At 43.2% G+C, this 16,717-nt stretch overlaps 1 protein-coding gene across 2 annotated transcripts in view; it reads left to right on the top strand.

Annotated features, from left to right (window-relative positions):
• Nucleotides 1–6,163: 6,163 nt before the first annotated feature.
• TOPAZ1 (testis and ovary specific TOPAZ 1) overlaps nucleotides 6,164–16,717 on the top strand; it is a 77,538-nt gene continuing 66,984 nt past the window's right edge. For both annotated transcript variants that reach the window (XM_075587044.1, XM_075587043.1), the window contains exon 1: nucleotides 6,164–7,706. In XM_075587044.1, coding sequence (XP_075443159.1) covers nucleotides 6,884–7,706 — 823 coding nt within the window. In that variant the 5' untranslated portion in view covers nucleotides 6,164–6,883. The remainder of the gene's footprint in view (nucleotides 7,707–16,717) is intronic.

The raw sequence follows: 16,717 nt of genomic DNA, 5'->3' as shown, positions 1-16,717 counted from the left end.
GCACATGCGCAAACTTCCTCAGTACCTCCCGTCGCGCATTGGCAATGCGCATGTGCCAGGCACAACATGGCAGTGCCCTGTGCTTGCCGGGCCGCCACGGAGCCTCCGAAGCACCGGAGCGCTCCCTGCTCGGCCCCCACCTTCTAGACTTGCCCACGGGTCTGCTGCTTGGCTCCGGCGACACCCGCGATACCCCTGGCAGCGCAGGTAACAAGGGGGGCCAGGGGAACCCCATTACACTAGTAAATGCGTAATTCAATGGGCAGAGGCTCTAGGGGATCCATGTGGAAGGATAAGAATCTAAAGGTGACACAACAGGGCTTTTTTGAAGATCACTACCCAGAATCCTTGTCTGCAGCATAACCACTGCTTAATGTCACAGCAGGGCTTTAAAAGGCTGAGAAAAGACTCAATACAGTATAACAGTTTTCTTGGACGTAACTCTGCCGCATGGAAGATGGTGTAATGTCAAAGCAGGTGAATTAACGTCTTTGGGTAGACCAGACAACAAAAGTATTCTGTAAGCAGTTCCCTGCGCACCATGTGAATGGGAGGCATGGTATGATGTCAGGTGCAGCTGGGCACTAGCAGTGCACAGGGCTCTCAGAAGCGACACTCAATCTAAGACCTTCAGGAAAACACGTGGCAGAGAGCCGGCGCGGCATAAACGCAGATGCGTTAGACCCCCTAAGATCAGAGTCTTATGGCAGAGCCTGCAGTGCTGGCTGGTCGAAGTGGGGGCGGAGGAGGCTGGCGGCCGACAAGCTAAGGGTAAGAGGAAGCCCCTGGGAACAAGGCCCACTGACTCACACCTTACATCCCCTCCCCCCTCCTCGTTAGCAAGTGGCTCCCAAGGGGAAGATAGAGGGAGTTATCGTCTTGAAGGCAGCTGATATAGCTCAGTTCGGAGAACGTTAGATGGGAGATTGAACTGGCCCATGGTAATCCTGGGTTGCGAAAAAAATTGGGAGCTCTCCGGATATGAGGTGTCATTGTTCATTGGGTTAACTCAGGTGGGGAGGGGGAGCAATTGGCTTTGGCAGGTAGAAAATTGGGCAAATGGCTGTCCCCAAAGTATTTTGACTGTAGGATGGGATGTTGAGGGGCTAGTATTGTGGGCCCGGGGTGAGCCCAATGGGAGTGGGTTCCTTCTTGGGCCTGGAGTGGGTTTTTTTACAGCTTTGCTGAGGGGCGCGTTAGCTCTAGAAAGCCACGTGAGGGGTCATATGGGTGTTAAAGGGGAATGCACTGTCACCAATACCCACGCCTCAGATGGTTGCGGCCTCCGGTGTGGCAGCAGTGACCGATAGAGCCGGCCTTTGCTGGCAGAGGTCAGTTCTTGCCCAAGAATATGCCTGACGAAGCACGTAGCGAAACACATTGAGTCATCAATCACCACTTGGACAAGAGATGTCATCATGCCAGCAGACGCGATATCGGATGAGACGCCGGGTTTAGGATTAGCCAAGGGCGCATGAACACATTGGCGGCGGTGGTGGTGAGAATCGGTTCCCAAACAGGGAGTACCAGCCTCCGTTTTACTTATTCACCAAATCACCTAGTCAATGCTTAAAAGAGCAGTGTTATTGTAAGTGTGCATTTGCGAGATGCTTTTTATAAAGTAACACACTTTTTACGACGATCTGCACCATTTGTCGCCCTCTCTTTTCACTCTGGCGGAACGTTTACCACATCTCCAAATACCCAATTCCTAGAGGAATTCCAAGCCCAGTAAAGGAGATTTCATCAAGTGTTTCATATCTTCTATGCCTTTTTAGCCTTGGGGGTCCTGTGAGTGAGCATTTTAAACACTCCAAATACCTATGTCCATATTTTTAAACATTATCACACTATATTCTATTCCTTTTATTTTCCTGGTTTTGCGTTCCCCTCATCTTCAAGACAAACTCTTTGATACAATGCACACATTTGTACCACCACCACCGGAAAGGCAACAATGTAGTCTATTTACCCACATGCCCCCGTGAGCTAGCTTAAGTGAGAAAAACTAAAAGACCTTTTAAAAAAGTGAATTATCGAACACTGTAGCAGTGTCAAACGCATTTTTGTATTGGCTGATAACTCATATGTAAGTGACTACTATGTCTTCTTTTGTGATAAGTTACTTTTATACTGACCCACAGTGCACACTTGTACGTGTTTTTCTTTTTGCAGATAACCATGAGCTGAAAGAGGCAGAGATTCCACTTCCATCACATGTCTTTACATTTCACACAGACAATATGTAGCCTTAAGTGGGGGTATGGTTATTGAGCAAGTAGCGCCAGAGAATGCTGTTACAGCGGGAAGCCTTTTGAATTTTTAGATTGGATACCAGGGCCCACGAGGCATGAGCAATAGCCAGAATTTATCATGCTCTCTATAATGGAGTCACCCTGAATCCTAATTCAATACACATGCAGGGGTACAAATGCAGCCTTTCCTCAACTATGATTTTATTCTCCACTTTTTGAGTCAGTACCTGTTTTTTCCTGATCGTGTATCTTTATACAGCCGATCGGCTCCCACTGGGGGGTACTCTTGTCTTATGACTGCTGTGTCATCTTGTATCATTCATACTTACTGGCATTTCTTGCTGGGGGTAGCCAGCCTCTTTGGTCCATCTCTGACTGCAGCGCCAATTTTATCACTGCCATTTATGTATTCTGACATGACCAAGACACATGTACTGGCTATTGTTGAGGGGGAGCCTTAGATGTACAGTAACATTACTATTTTGTAGTACTGAATGTATTTTTTGACACAAGCAGAAGTAGCAATTTCTATGAGAATTCTGGTGACATTCAGATGAAGAACACTATTGCATTTAAAGAACTTAGGGGGAAATTGCAATGTATACCCACTGTGGCCCTGAAACCGAAAGTGGAAAATGTTGTCAATTTAGTGAAAAAGGAACTTTGGATATGTGATTTCAGATATTGTGGGGTGAGGAATTTAACTTAGGAGGAACATAAGGCTTACAAAGCCCTAAGGAGGTGATAATAAAACCCTGATAAAGGATCAAATGTTGTCTTGAGTGATGGTGACTAAAAAGGAGATATTGAGACAGCTGCATGATACACAGAACTAGAGGAAATTGATCAAATACCCTACTGAGAGAATTAGGAACAACCTCCATAAAATCATGGATGAATCTTAATGAAGGCCTGAGTAATGCTTCAGAATTAAGATTTATGTAGATGTCATTCTTTGGATACCCTACAGCAGAGGTCCCCAACTCCAGTCCTCAAGGACTGCTAACAGTGCAGGATTTAAGGATAGCCCCTCATTAGCACAGGTGGCCCAATCATTTTGACTGAACCACCTGTGCTCTAGCAGGGGTATCCGTAAAACCTGCACTGTTAGTGGTCCTTCAGGGCTGGAGTTGGGGACCTCTGCCCTACTTTTCGGTATAGCAAACATAATGCATTTATTTTAAAACTATTTAAGGTTTGCTTTAACAACTATTTTGTGTTTGATAATCCATTTTTTTCCACAAGTATGGGTGACGACCATTGCTGCCACTTGTACCTCCAACTATGCTTGCCTCCACTTCGGCTGGTGGGAGCAGCATGTGATATTTGCAAACGCAATGGATGGGTTTGGGGCATACTGCCCGTGCCACTATAGCTAAAAATACATTACCAATATGTTGCTTTCCTGGGAGGGTACACTAGAGAGACTTGTTGATATTGAGATATTTTATTGCTGGGTGCAGTTCACAAATCTGTCATTGGCACCACACGCCCCTAATTTAAAAGACCAAAGATAATTGACCTGTAAAATTATAATACCTGTAAGGCCGCGTCCATAATTAGCGTGACATGAATAAAAGGCTGTGCCTCTGAGGCAGACCACAGTGCGCGCCACCAAGCGCGTGATTGCCGAGCAGACAAAATAATTTGATTTTGTCGCACGACGGCCGGGTCACGTGTGTAGCTCAGCCAATGAGGGCGAACTGCTCACATGACGTCACGGTTACGCCTCCCCGTCGCATCTCTTCCTCCAGATCCCCTAGGCCACGGATCGCCTCTGCAGCGCTCCGTCGTACGCCTACTACAGTATATCCGCGTCCTAAGGTACCGAAACTAAATGGTTGTTCCTAATGTGGTGGCTGTCAAGTCTAAAAAAAATAGAATGAACTAAGACTCACCCTGTCTAACACAATTCAGCTGGAGGTGCTATGATCCTGCATCCAAACCGCCAGATGCATGCAACTATTCAAAAACTGGATCAGCACTCAAAAATAATAATAAAGGACTTACATTCCTTAAGATTTCTCAATTATTACATGGTGTGGCGAATTTCACTTCTTAGGCCCCGGGCATGGTCAGCGCTTAGGCGCTGAGGCGCGCTTACGCTTACCAGTGAGCCCCTGCAGCCGCAATGAGAGCGGCTTTAGCAGGGGCTCGCGCACGCTTCCGCAAGCGTGCGGAAGCGTAGGTCTTAGAAAAAATTTCGTTTCAAGCGCTCACGGGAGCGCAGGGCCGGTCACGTGAACGGTTCGCCCAATGAGGACGAACCAGCTACGTGACGTCACTGGCCCGCCCCCCCCCCCGGATGGCGCGCTAACCAAGGCCAGGGAAAGCACCCGCTTGCACCACCCCGATTCTTGCGTTCTGCTCAAGGATGTCTTCTCTCTACCCCCTTTGTATCTAAAGCCCTCTCCCGCCTTAAACCTTTCTCACCGATTGCCCCACACCTTCGGAATGCCCTTCCCCTCGATACCCAACTAGCACCCACTCTATCCACCTTTAAGACCCACCTTAAGACACACTTGCTTAAAGAAGCATATGAGTAGCACCGTAGATATTACTAGACACAATACATAAAGCTTGGCCCTCTGCAGAAGCACTTACCAAAATGCCCTCCTACTGTTTCTATACGTTCCTCCTACATACCAATTAGATTGTAAGCTCCTCGTACTCTTCCTAAATGTTACGTTTGTCTGAAGCACTTATTCCCATGACCTGTTATTTATATTATTTGTTATTTATATGATTACCACGTGTATTACTACTGTGAAGCGCTATGTACATTAATGGCGCTATACAAATAAAAACATACAAGTAAAATAATAAAATGCACAAAAAAATGGTAATCAGTTGACTGTTGCTTTAAATCAATGTATTATGTTGTTGTATGAACATTTTGGTATCCGCATAAAGTCCTTATATTTCTATTTCAGAGATAATAGATGTCCCTTCTAGATTAAGAGACAAATCACAGACAGCTGGAATTGCACATGTTGGTATTTAATATCTGCATGTATACAGTATCAGGACATATACAGTACCAAGGCAAAATAATTGTTCTAGATATATTGCAGGGGGAAAAATCCTATTGCTTTCACTGTCATATTTTTTTAGTCTTGCCCCAGAAGTTGCATTATTTTCTTTCCCACAATATACCAGGAGACCGTGCTCTGCCATACCTGCCATTAAAGTCAATGGCAGACGTCTCAGATTTGGCCCAGATAGCGCGGATCACGCTCTGATGCCTCTTGGCCACAGACCCAATAAAGTCTGATTTTCATCACGTTTTCTCATATAAAGTCTGATTTTCATCACATTTTCTCATATAAAGTCTGATTTTCATCACATTTTCTCATATCAAGTCTGATTCTTTTAAATCAGTCATTTTTTAAAAGTGGGTTTTCTTTTTAGCGTACACCCTCCCTCTCGCCCTTATCTTTGGGGGTGCCTGAGGTGGCACACGTGCCTCTCTATACTGGGTGCATGTCCCCTACCAGCTGCTGCTGCAGCAGCGAGGCGCTGCCTGAGCGAGGGGAACCCTTGGGGGTCCTCACGGTGACGTCACCACTCTAGCTCCACACAGTCCCGCGTCGGGTCGTGCGGGCTCCGCGTCACTTCCGGGCGCAGTGCACACGTGGGAGTTGCTGTGTCTGACTTCGAGCTGGTCGCGCGGGGTGCGAAGTCAAAGTAGCGAGGAGCGGGAGGGAGGTGTAGGGAGGAGTGCGTGTGTCACATAGTCTGTGTGTCTGCCGGGGGGGGGGGGGGGTGTGTAATTGAACTAATCTTAGGGGTGTTTCAAGAAGGTGGGTGTGTGTTGCAAAAGTAAAGTGTCAGTGGTTGGTATAGGTTGTGTTTGAGTTGAAGTATGGGGGGGGGGGAGGGGGGGTAGTTATCAAGGTTCATGATGGTTCTTACTGGGGAGGGAAGTTTGTGTTAGAGGTTCATATGGTTAGGGTGGAAGGATCGGGTCCTGGTGTCTGCAAGGTGAACCCATACTTTATTTCCCTTTAGAATCCTAGGCATACAATCCTCCCTGCTGCCTATACATACTGTAACCCGTTCATAACGCCTTTTGGCTGAATTAAAGGGTCGTGCAGACTCTAATTTCAGTCCGTTAAAGAGAGTGGTGGAGGGGGGGGGAGATTAACTGAGTAATTAAATCCTGAAGGTACCCAGATATTTTCACTTTATCAGCATAATTTATGCACTGTGTTCCATTTAACAGGCCAATTGGTAACATTTGAATATTAATGTTCCATATTGAGCTATAGATTTACAATTGCTGAGCCCTGTCCATTTTTTTTTCTACTGAAATAAGCCTTAATTATTCCAGAGAGCATAATTTGCTAGTTCAAAACAGGCAAGAGTTGGCCTGACTATTTTTGTTCTGTTAGTCTGCTAGTAATCTATTTATTGTATCTATAATATTTAGACAGGGAGCTTTAAAATGTGAAAAATAAGCTAAGATGACCCTGTCATGTTATTTTGCTAGATTCATTTTGCTCAGGTAATTGTCTTTGCAAATGACAATGCTGTCATTTTAGATAAGAGGTTTATATAAATAAGTGGGGTTAAGCAATAATAATTTATTCTTAAATCTGTTTTAGTTAGATATAGATGTTTCTCAAATGATTCACTTGCGTACTAGAAAAGTATTCAAAGCCAGTACACCCACAGAAAGTGGACCTGATACAGGTCACAAAGGGTCTCAAGAGACTTTACAGAGGAACAAAGCTCAGGAAATAAGAAAGGAACAGACCAAACCGCGTCCATCTTCACAGTCAACTGTGCCACCCCAGCCAATCAGTAAAAGTTTAAATGAGGAAAGTGTGGTTGTTGGAAAAGAGAGGGGAGGGAGGAAGGCGACTGTGCAAGATGTTGTGATTGAGGCGGGGAAAGACCAGAAATGTAGAAAATTAATGGTGCTTGAGAAAGCAAAGTGCACTGAGGAGACAGTTATGGAAAGGAGTAGACTGGCACTTTCAGAGCCGTCTTTTCCCCTAAGTAAGTCGGGAGGACCAAGCGATGGCATTACTAAGAGTGGCTCATGTGAGCAAACCAAGACGGAACCTAATGTTAAAAGAGTAAAGAGGGCAGTTCTTACAAATAACGCGGCTGAGGGTGCAAAGAAACCAGGGAGGAAAAGGGGTAGGAAGCCGCTGTCCGAGCATGGAAAGAAAGTGACTAAGTTGGAAAGTACAAATTCTGAGAAACAGAAGAGTGATGGTGACGTGGATTCTGTAGAATTAAACCAAGTACGTACCATCCATGTCAGGGTGCGACGGATAAAGCACAATTGCCCAAAAAGCACAGAGATTCCCTCAGCGCATCTGAAAGGCGATGATGAGAAAATGGTTCCAGAGCGTAATTGTAGAGAGGAGGAGGGTGAGACAGAAGAAAGGAATGAAGCTGCAGACATGGCCTGCTTAAAAATGAAGCTCAGAAGTTCTAGTAAGGCACTTTATTTGTTCAGCCAGCTTTGATTGAATGTCATAAATTGAGTTTGCATAGAAATGTTCATTATCTGTCATTGCCTGTATGCTTGCAGCCACCTCTGGTGTGGAACTTGGGCAGCACATTGCTGGTGCTCTGGTCATGATGGCCATTAAGAGGGGAGCAATAAATAGTCTCAACAGTGTTACGGGAGACGCATAATGGGGTTTCCCAGAGATCACATTGTTTCGTGCTGAGGCAGGAATTGAACGCCATGCCTTTATGTCATGTCAACAGTTTAACCTATTCAGCGCCTAAGATGTACAATTTATCAGCTAAACACTGGTGATCCCAACTTCTAGTGGACACTGCAGAGCTGTCATTTCTCATGTTCTGTGAATGTCGCTGGTCTTCAACATCAGTGGTCTCAGACTTCAAGGAAGTGTCGCTGACCGTTATTTCTCAATGATTTGTTTGGTCCAGAGCCCCATATCTGACAGAACTTACATGCTTGGAGGTTGGTGTCTGTCACTCACTAAGTGGCAGTAGCAGCCACAACATTGGGATGCCATTCTAGGGAATTGACTTTAACCCATAGGTCACTATCTTCTCACGTAAGGTTGCCACTGACTCCATTTCTACAATGCTCAACTGATGCAGGTATATGTGTACCACAACTATGTCAAAGTGTAGGATGATGCTATAAAAAGGTAAAATGATTTAACCTTTTTGTTTGGGGGCCTGTGCGTTGCAAGCCTGGCAGTGAACTGGTTAAAAGAAACGGCTTTCTAAACTGCTTATGGTTACTCTTGACTTGCACTTTTTTGTACAGACGTGTGTAAATGAATAATGGCGTTGGCACAGCAGGATTTTGGTAGCTTTACCCCAGAGTAATGTGACTACCAAAATGATGTAATTTTGTGCGTGGCTGAGAGATTGACATTACCAATAGGGATCTGTGACTGAAATGTTTCTCCCATACCTCACACGTACAGTAGTACATTTTACATGAGCTTGTTGGGGTTAGGCAGCCTATGCTTTGTCTAAGAAAATACATTTCTGTATATGTTCTCTCCTGCATTAAATGCAAAGCATGAGTCCCATTGGCTACGTTCAATCTCCACTGTGTAAGATCCTCCTATGTTGTCGGTCACAACAGCCCAGGTTTATGTAAAACATGACACACTGCTGTATACAGGCATACCCCGGTTTAAGGACACCCACTTTAAGTACACTCGCGAGTAAGGACATGTCCCCAATAGGCAAACTGCAGCTCATGCATGCGCCTGTCAGCACGTCCTGAACAGCAATACCGGCTCCCTACCTGTACCGAAGCTGTGCGCAAGCGGGGAGACTATAGAGCCTGTTACACATGCGTTATTTACATCAGTTATGCACGTATATGACGATTGCAGTACAGTACATGCATCGATAAGTGGAAAAAAGGTAGTGCTTCATTTTAAGTGCATTTCCGCTTTACATACATGCTCCGGTCCCATTGCGTACGTTAATGCGGGGTATGCCTGTATAGCATTACACTTCCACCTTTCAGACCGCACAAAACATTGCAGTCCACAAATCCTTACCACTCTAAATGTATCTATCCTTTCTCCTCCCCAATAAAAACCTGTTCAGAGCGCACTCAACAAAATGAAGATGGTAAACTGTGTAATAAATCTTAAAAGCTACAAAGGAAATGTAACTTCAAATAGTAGGCACTGTTTTGGACCTTATTTAAATGAGGCTATTAAAGGGGCCGCCCTACATAGGACAAAAGTGAATGTAATGGCTGTGGCTTGTTTTATGGGCTGATTCTAGTAGCCAAATGTTTATATATATATATATATATATATTTTTTACATTTAAATACTATCTTTACCTCATCCCTTTCTTGATCACAATTTTTTTTAAACTCTTGTGTATTCATGAATTCAGTCAAAATGGTAATCTTAACAAGCCGTTCAAATAAAAACATATATACATTTTTCACAGGAAGCAAAAAACAGATTTAATAAAAAAAATGTGTTGTTGAGACCGCTCCTTTAAAAAGTTGCCGGACAATTAGTAATGTTATACATTGTAGTATATTCAGTTGTCTAACATAAGATTTTCCACTGACACTCTCAAATTGTGTGTGCAGAGCAGGCGCATTTTAAGTGAAACTGCTTTGACGTTTGTCAGTGAAATTGTGGTTTGGTAGTGATTTTTGTGATACAGTGAGAGACTTTTGAGTATCATGTATTAACTTTATTTTGGAATGCAAGTTTCCATTGTATCTGTTGTAGTACATGATGGAATGGACTTATGATAACTAAAGTATGATACATATATTTTGATTGTAAAGTATCTAAATGGCGTTGAAAGACTGCATCAGTGGTTACATAGTTACATAGTAGACGAGGTTGAAAAAAGACGTACGTCCATCAAGTTCAACCTATGCTAAATTTAGACAACAGATACTTTATTCTATATCTATACTTACTTATTGATCCAGAGGAAGGCAAACAAAAAACCCCATGAAGGGGAAAAAATAATTCCTTCCTGACTCCAAGAATTGGCAGTCGGATTAATCCCTGGATCAACATCCTTCCCCATGTATACTTATTTGGTATATCCCTGTATACCTTTCCCATCTAAAAAGATGTCCAACCTTTTTTTGAACAAATCTATTGTATCTGCCATCACAGTCTCCATGGGATGAATTCCACATTTTAACTGCCCTTACTGTAAAGAACCCTTTCCTTTGTTGCTGGTGAATTCGCCTTTCCTCCAACCTTAAGGGATGACCCTGTATCCTTACTGCCCTTGGGATGAATATTCCTTGTACTGTCCCTGAATATATTTGTATATAGTTATCATATCCCCTCTTCATCGCCTCTTTTCTAATGTAAATAAATCTAATTTAGCTAGCCTCTCCTCATAAATTAGATTGTCCATCCCCTTTATTAATTTGGTGGATCTTCTCTGCACTCTCTCCAGTTCCATGTCTTTTCTAATGAGTGGTGCCCAAAATTATACTCCATATTTAAGGTGTGGTCTTACTCAAAAACTTAGCTTCATGACCCAATGGGAATCGGATCTTGAGGAGACATTAGAGGATGATGACTGGACGGAGATCTTAACGCGGCGGGCAGAAGCTCAGTCTATACCACATTAAAGGAGAATTCATATAAGATGTTAATGAGATGGTACCTCACCCTCTGCGTTTCTACAGCCAAATAATATATATCTAGTGCTATAGACATTAACTTTTTCCACTGCAGCATTCAGGATGAATTGGTTGTAGGTGTTGACCATATGATTGCGCAAATAGATGCGTATTCCGTTGGGACACAGATGGTCAGCTTCATCTTTGATGAAAAAACATGATTCAATTAGTTGCTGCTCGCATTAATCCAATTTTATGCCGTTACCAATTGTATTTGGCACTCGTTAACGTTATGTTTGATGGACGCATAACTTCCTGGAGCTAGTATTTAAGTCCACGCCTCAATGTCGGTTCCGCCATACACTGTTTTGATCTGCTTAAATATGGGTGTTGCACGAACCGGCAATTGATGCAAGTCACCGATTAGAAAGATGCTTTGTCCACCAAAGTGGTTATCAACATTTTCAGTTATAAGTCTGGCGTGTATTTGAGACAATAATTCGGCAACCTATCATAAGGACTTAATCAATGATAAGAACTTGCACATATTTGAAAGACGTATTACAAAAGTTTTACAACAGCCGGCAGGGCCACTGATAAATATCTGAAGTGTTTTGCCATATGGAGGTGATAGGCTGCAAATGACATGCATCAACGTGCCTTTTTATTTTTCATTTGCCGTTTGCAGAATTGTTCCTTAGACATTAAATTGTCACGTTTCTTTGCAGTAGCACCAAGTTTGTTGAGTGTGGCGAGCCCAAGAGCTGCATTCATTACTCTGTCTGGATGATCATAAAACTGTTGGAGTGCACCCGGTTCTTGTTGCAATCTAGTCACTAACTTGTGCAAGTCACTCCTGCATGCCTCCTCGGCATCTGCATGCCTCCTTGTGACACATTTGTTTGCAGATTTCCATAGTTTTGCCAATGCCCAAGTCGGAATCGTAGAGTTTATGGCGCTCTAAAATTAGCTCCTCATTTGTATCGTAGATGGTTAAAAATGTAATCTCAGAATTTCCTCCTCCTTTCCAAATGACATGTGTAGTGACCATTTCACTCGTATATTCGTTGACATCTTGAGCCATGTCATAATCACGATAGCGTATTATGCGTGGTTACTGGCGTCTCTTGTACACCTTCGATCCTACATTTGTAACTGGCGACAAAATATGCCATTGTTATATCGTCCAAGTTTTGCGGTCTTTTCTTATACTTGTCAAAACGTCTATCTTTCCATATGTCGCTGGAATCATCTGTGAGGTTATTGTCCTTCATCTCCTTGTTGGATTTCCTTAGTCGCTGTTGCTTCAATAGGCCAGACGGTGGGAATGTAAACTACGACCACCGACCTGTGAGACATGGGTTGGCGTAGTAAATACCAGGTGGCTCCTTGACTTTGATTTCAATGGTGTTCAGCATTTCGATGCTTAGTTTTCTTGTTATTTCAATGATATTGAACTCTGGATGCTCGTTCATAATGGTAATTATGTGTCGTAAGTTCCTGATACCTCAGTTTGTCTTGTTAACGTACAGTATTCAACAACATAAGCAGCACAAGAGTATTCCTCAGTATAAATTGTATGTCAGTGTTTGATTTAAAAATGTTACAGATGAAGCCTATTTATGAAAACTTTGGGACGTTTAATGGCAGCTCTGAGTACATCTAAGTAATACTCGTATGAATTTATATCATTAGCCTTAAAGAAGGTATCTATGTCGGCATAATCGCTATTCTCTAGATGGTGTCTTGTAATGAGCTGCATATTTTTTTTTGCCGCCCGTCTGTCTTGGGCAAAAGTTTGCCCTTTCTCAAACTTGCTCGAAACGTGTGGGAGGAGGTCTCCTAGTCATGTCTTGTTAGAATCTGTTTTATGTAGTTCAATAAATTGATTTTACCATCCTACCTGGTGAGTCTGACATCTATAGGAGCCGTGCTGGCATCGATCTTCCATCTCCTTGTTATATAGTAGGCACTGGTGCGCGGACGTGCGTCCAGCGTTGTGCGTGAACATGCTGTGTGCGTTTAGTTGATAGGGTGCTAGCGGTGGCGCGCGCCGTTAGGGGGCGTGACTGACGTCATAGCGTTAGGCCGTGCTGTGATTGGTTCGTGGCGTGGCAGCAGCGCGAAAATACAATCAAATTGTATTTTCCCTGATCTGCCGCGCCACCGCTTACGGCCCGTGCGCGCGTGTCCCTAGTATAGAAACGTCTGTCTAACATAGCCAATTATAATTGACGCACGGTAGCGCACGCACTATATTACACGCCTTACACACACTCAGCTCACAGCTACAGTAATAAAGAGATCTTATCTCTTCTGGTTAGGAGTTTGCAATATGACCCCAGCCCCTGATTGGTGGGGGGGAAGGGCAACACAAACACAGTTACATGCAGAGCCTTACTTGGGAAAATCACAGCCCACTTGCAACAGTCCATATGAAAACAAAAATCAACCCCTGGTCCCTGAAGTGCTGAAACCGGGCAACATGAAGGGCTTGACCTTTATTAAAAGCAGTCACATTTACCCCTACCTTCACACTGTAGCCAAACTTTAAGTACTCGTTTTTGCACCAAACCCATCAAGTAGCTGGCAAACGATTTACCATGGTATTGACTGCCACAGGAACATTTATTATTTGGCCTAGAATTGCATATTGACCGTATGCGTGTCTCAAGCGTCTGATCTGCATAAATGGTAGACGTGGTGAAATGAGCCTCTGTTACAAAGTCCAATTTTGGTAAATGTGCTGGCACCTCAGGCTAAACAAAGCCATTTGACTTTGATAATGCAGGAATGCTGTTTCTGTTGAGAGATGCTCTACAGCTGTTACACACTTTAATGTCCTTAACGTTAGTGTCTGGAAATGCACTGTCTACGAGTGTAGTACGTTTCTCAGCAGGTGTTTTGACATCGTTTTAAAACCATAAATGATTGCAAATGTCAGACATATCCAAAGTTGTTGTATAAGAATGTTCTCTGAAAATGACGATGCAAATTTACATGTAAATTGTAATCATCGTAAGGCAATATAGCCAGTGCTGTAGTTTTATTACTAATGGGTGGATTAGTGGTGCTACTGGTGGAAGGAGTTGTGCTACTTGAAGGTATAGATAAACGTAAGGGTTCATCTTGTTGGAATTGGAGCTGTAGCTACTTTTTCAGCTTCTCCACTCTGCAGACTCCGCTGTAGTCTAGTTTTACCTGTATTTGTGGTTGTAGTAGTTTTAATTCGAGCTCGATACTCAAACCCTTTCCGTGACTTCCCCCAGCAGGTTTGCCCTCATTGGCTGAACCACCGCGCTAGTCGCCAGTATTGAGCTCAATTTTCCTGTCTTCAGGAAAAACTGGCCGTGCGGCGGCCGCCCCTTGTACTGGGCCCGGCCCCATTGAGGGGCAGCTGTTGTCCCTGCAGTGGGCGTGGCAGCGGGGACCTGGTCTAAGGCTGATTAATGTTTGAATGAACATTATTGTTTGCAGAAAATGTATCGTACATTTTGTAAAGGAATAGGACTGCGACCGTGACAGTGATTTTATAAATGTACAGATCGTGTGGCAGGTTTGCCTACGCAATAGATTTTCCACTGTTATTTGTGTTTATAAAAGTAGTGGTCGGGTGACAGGTTTCTATATAAAAGTATTGCTAGGGTGTGAGTTTTGCATAGAAATTTTTTTTTTTGTTTTTTAATTGTGCTACTGGATCTGCAGAATAGTTCTTTCACATAAAAACAACTACTCACAGGATTGTTAATGTGTAAGGGTTTGAATACTAGGCCCACGGTAATGCTTGAGGCCAAAGTTAAGATAATATACTATAGAAAGTGCAGACTTAGATGTCCACTGTTACAGTCACATTATTTGTTGGGAACTAACATGCTACAAATGAGTGCTGAGCTCGTCCTGCTTCTTGCCACTGTTTAGTGTTCCCTGAGGGACTCTTGTATTGATTTTAAAGATGTTGATGGCCGTTGGCGCGCATGCGCAGAGAAGATAGCTGATACCTTTATTTGTGGCTGCTTATGCGCTTCTGGGAGGTGCCGGCCGCCTCAGCGTGGGTGGCGCCGGCCGCTTCTGCGCATGCGCGGGCAACACAGTCCAATGACTTCACGTTACACACTTCCGTCCCCATGAAGGAGATTTGTGCCATGAAATCTTACTAGGTGCCAGCAAAGAAGTTTCACTTCAAAATCAATGCCTTTTTACAGCTGCATTGCAAGTTTATACTTTTGGAGATCAAACTGTTTACTCTTGATTGTCCTATCTATATCTATCTATCGCGCTGTTTACAACAAACAATATATTTAGCTTTGAAATTAATTATTAAATACCACACATCGGAATTTTTATTTTTTTTAACAACTTATCAATGTATACAATAAGAAGATTAAGCATACATTCAGCACTATACCTAATAAAAGGTGGTTAGTAAACTGCGAAATAGTGATAGTAAAATGCAATCGCAATGCTACATCAAAAAATTAGTGATGGTGATATCCCAGGCATAGTGGAAAATCTCGAAGAGGGAAATGGCAGCCCAGAGAGCTTTGCAAATTCTTCACAACTTGAATGACATGATAAAAAGAAAAATTAGTTGTTCTTGGCGCAAAGGCCAGGGAATGGAGTTGCAGATTAATATCTAAAACACAGTCCCAAATGTATTTAAATGATGCTCTTTTGGCTCTGATCTCTTTAGAAGTGTTGTGGTACTGCAGAGTGAACAGAAGAGAAAGCCATAGCGCAATATATTGCCCACATGATCACACAGATGCCTACTTACACTCGTGCAAGGTAGTAATTGGAACCGGGAAGATCTTTAGCCGGCAGGAAAGGTTTCTTCTCTCTGTGACTTTAACTTGCTCACTCGCAGAAATCGGGTAAAGAGCTCCCATAAAACATGAGAATTGCATACAGGGTAATACAATTAACATTTAATATACACTCGACCTAGAATATCTCTCACAGGATTCAGTCTTCAGTGCTTCAAAAAGTTGCTGTCCACAACATGAGATGTTGAGTCTTGGGGTCCCACAGCTGGGGTTGGCATCTCTCTCCCCACGGCCATGTCTCACGCCCCTCTCCCCCGATGATGTCACAGTGACTCCGCCTCTCGTATCTCCATAAAGTTGCGTCTTTAGGCTCCAACCAACGCGTTTCTTAACCGAACCTGGTCACTTCCTCAGGGGTACTGGCATCTCTTCCTTGACCAGGCCTTAAATACTTAAAATACATTAACACTTTCATGTCCAGACTAAATGATGTATCTATTAGACATCTGTATGTGGTGTATATAGGGTAACTGGGTAAAATGCCCTCGCTTAAAAATACATTAAAACAACAATAATAGTAAATGTAATGTACTAAACAAACAAATGGAATGGCACACTGCAACAACTTGGAAATCTGGAAACGTATATGAAAGATGCCAATAGTAGAATTAACCAAGTCAGATCATGTGTCTCACTATCAAACAGTGGATGTATGGTATTTCCGTATAGTTAAACAAAACTCTTATTTGTCACCCAAGAAAGAAGCCAGATCAAACTATATTTAAATCAGCAGGAGCCAGTGTTTTGAGAATATAGATCCAGTAACTTTCTCTCCTGGATAGCCAATTTTAACCTGTTCCCTCCTCCCCAGTTGGGTTTAGAACAATTTATTCCCTTACAGAGTAGTCCTTTGGGATTCTTTCCATGTTTAATTTTGAAGTGATTAGAGACACTGAGTGGTCAAGCCTCTTAATATTATAGACATGTTCCGCTAGTCTCTTTTTTAAGGGTCCACCCGTCCTCCCCACATATTGTAAGCCACATAGCATTCCAATAGATTTTATGTAGCATCTTTTACAACTCATAAGTGTCCAATATATATTCTTTGTTAGTTACAT

Source organism: Ascaphus truei, chromosome 2, assembly GCF_040206685.1.
Source record: "Ascaphus truei isolate aAscTru1 chromosome 2, aAscTru1.hap1, whole genome shotgun sequence".
NCBI lineage: Eukaryota > Metazoa > Chordata > Amphibia > Anura > Ascaphidae > Ascaphus > Ascaphus truei.
The sequence above is the reverse complement of the archived record's forward strand: the minus strand, read 5'-3'. Positions and strand labels throughout refer to the sequence as shown.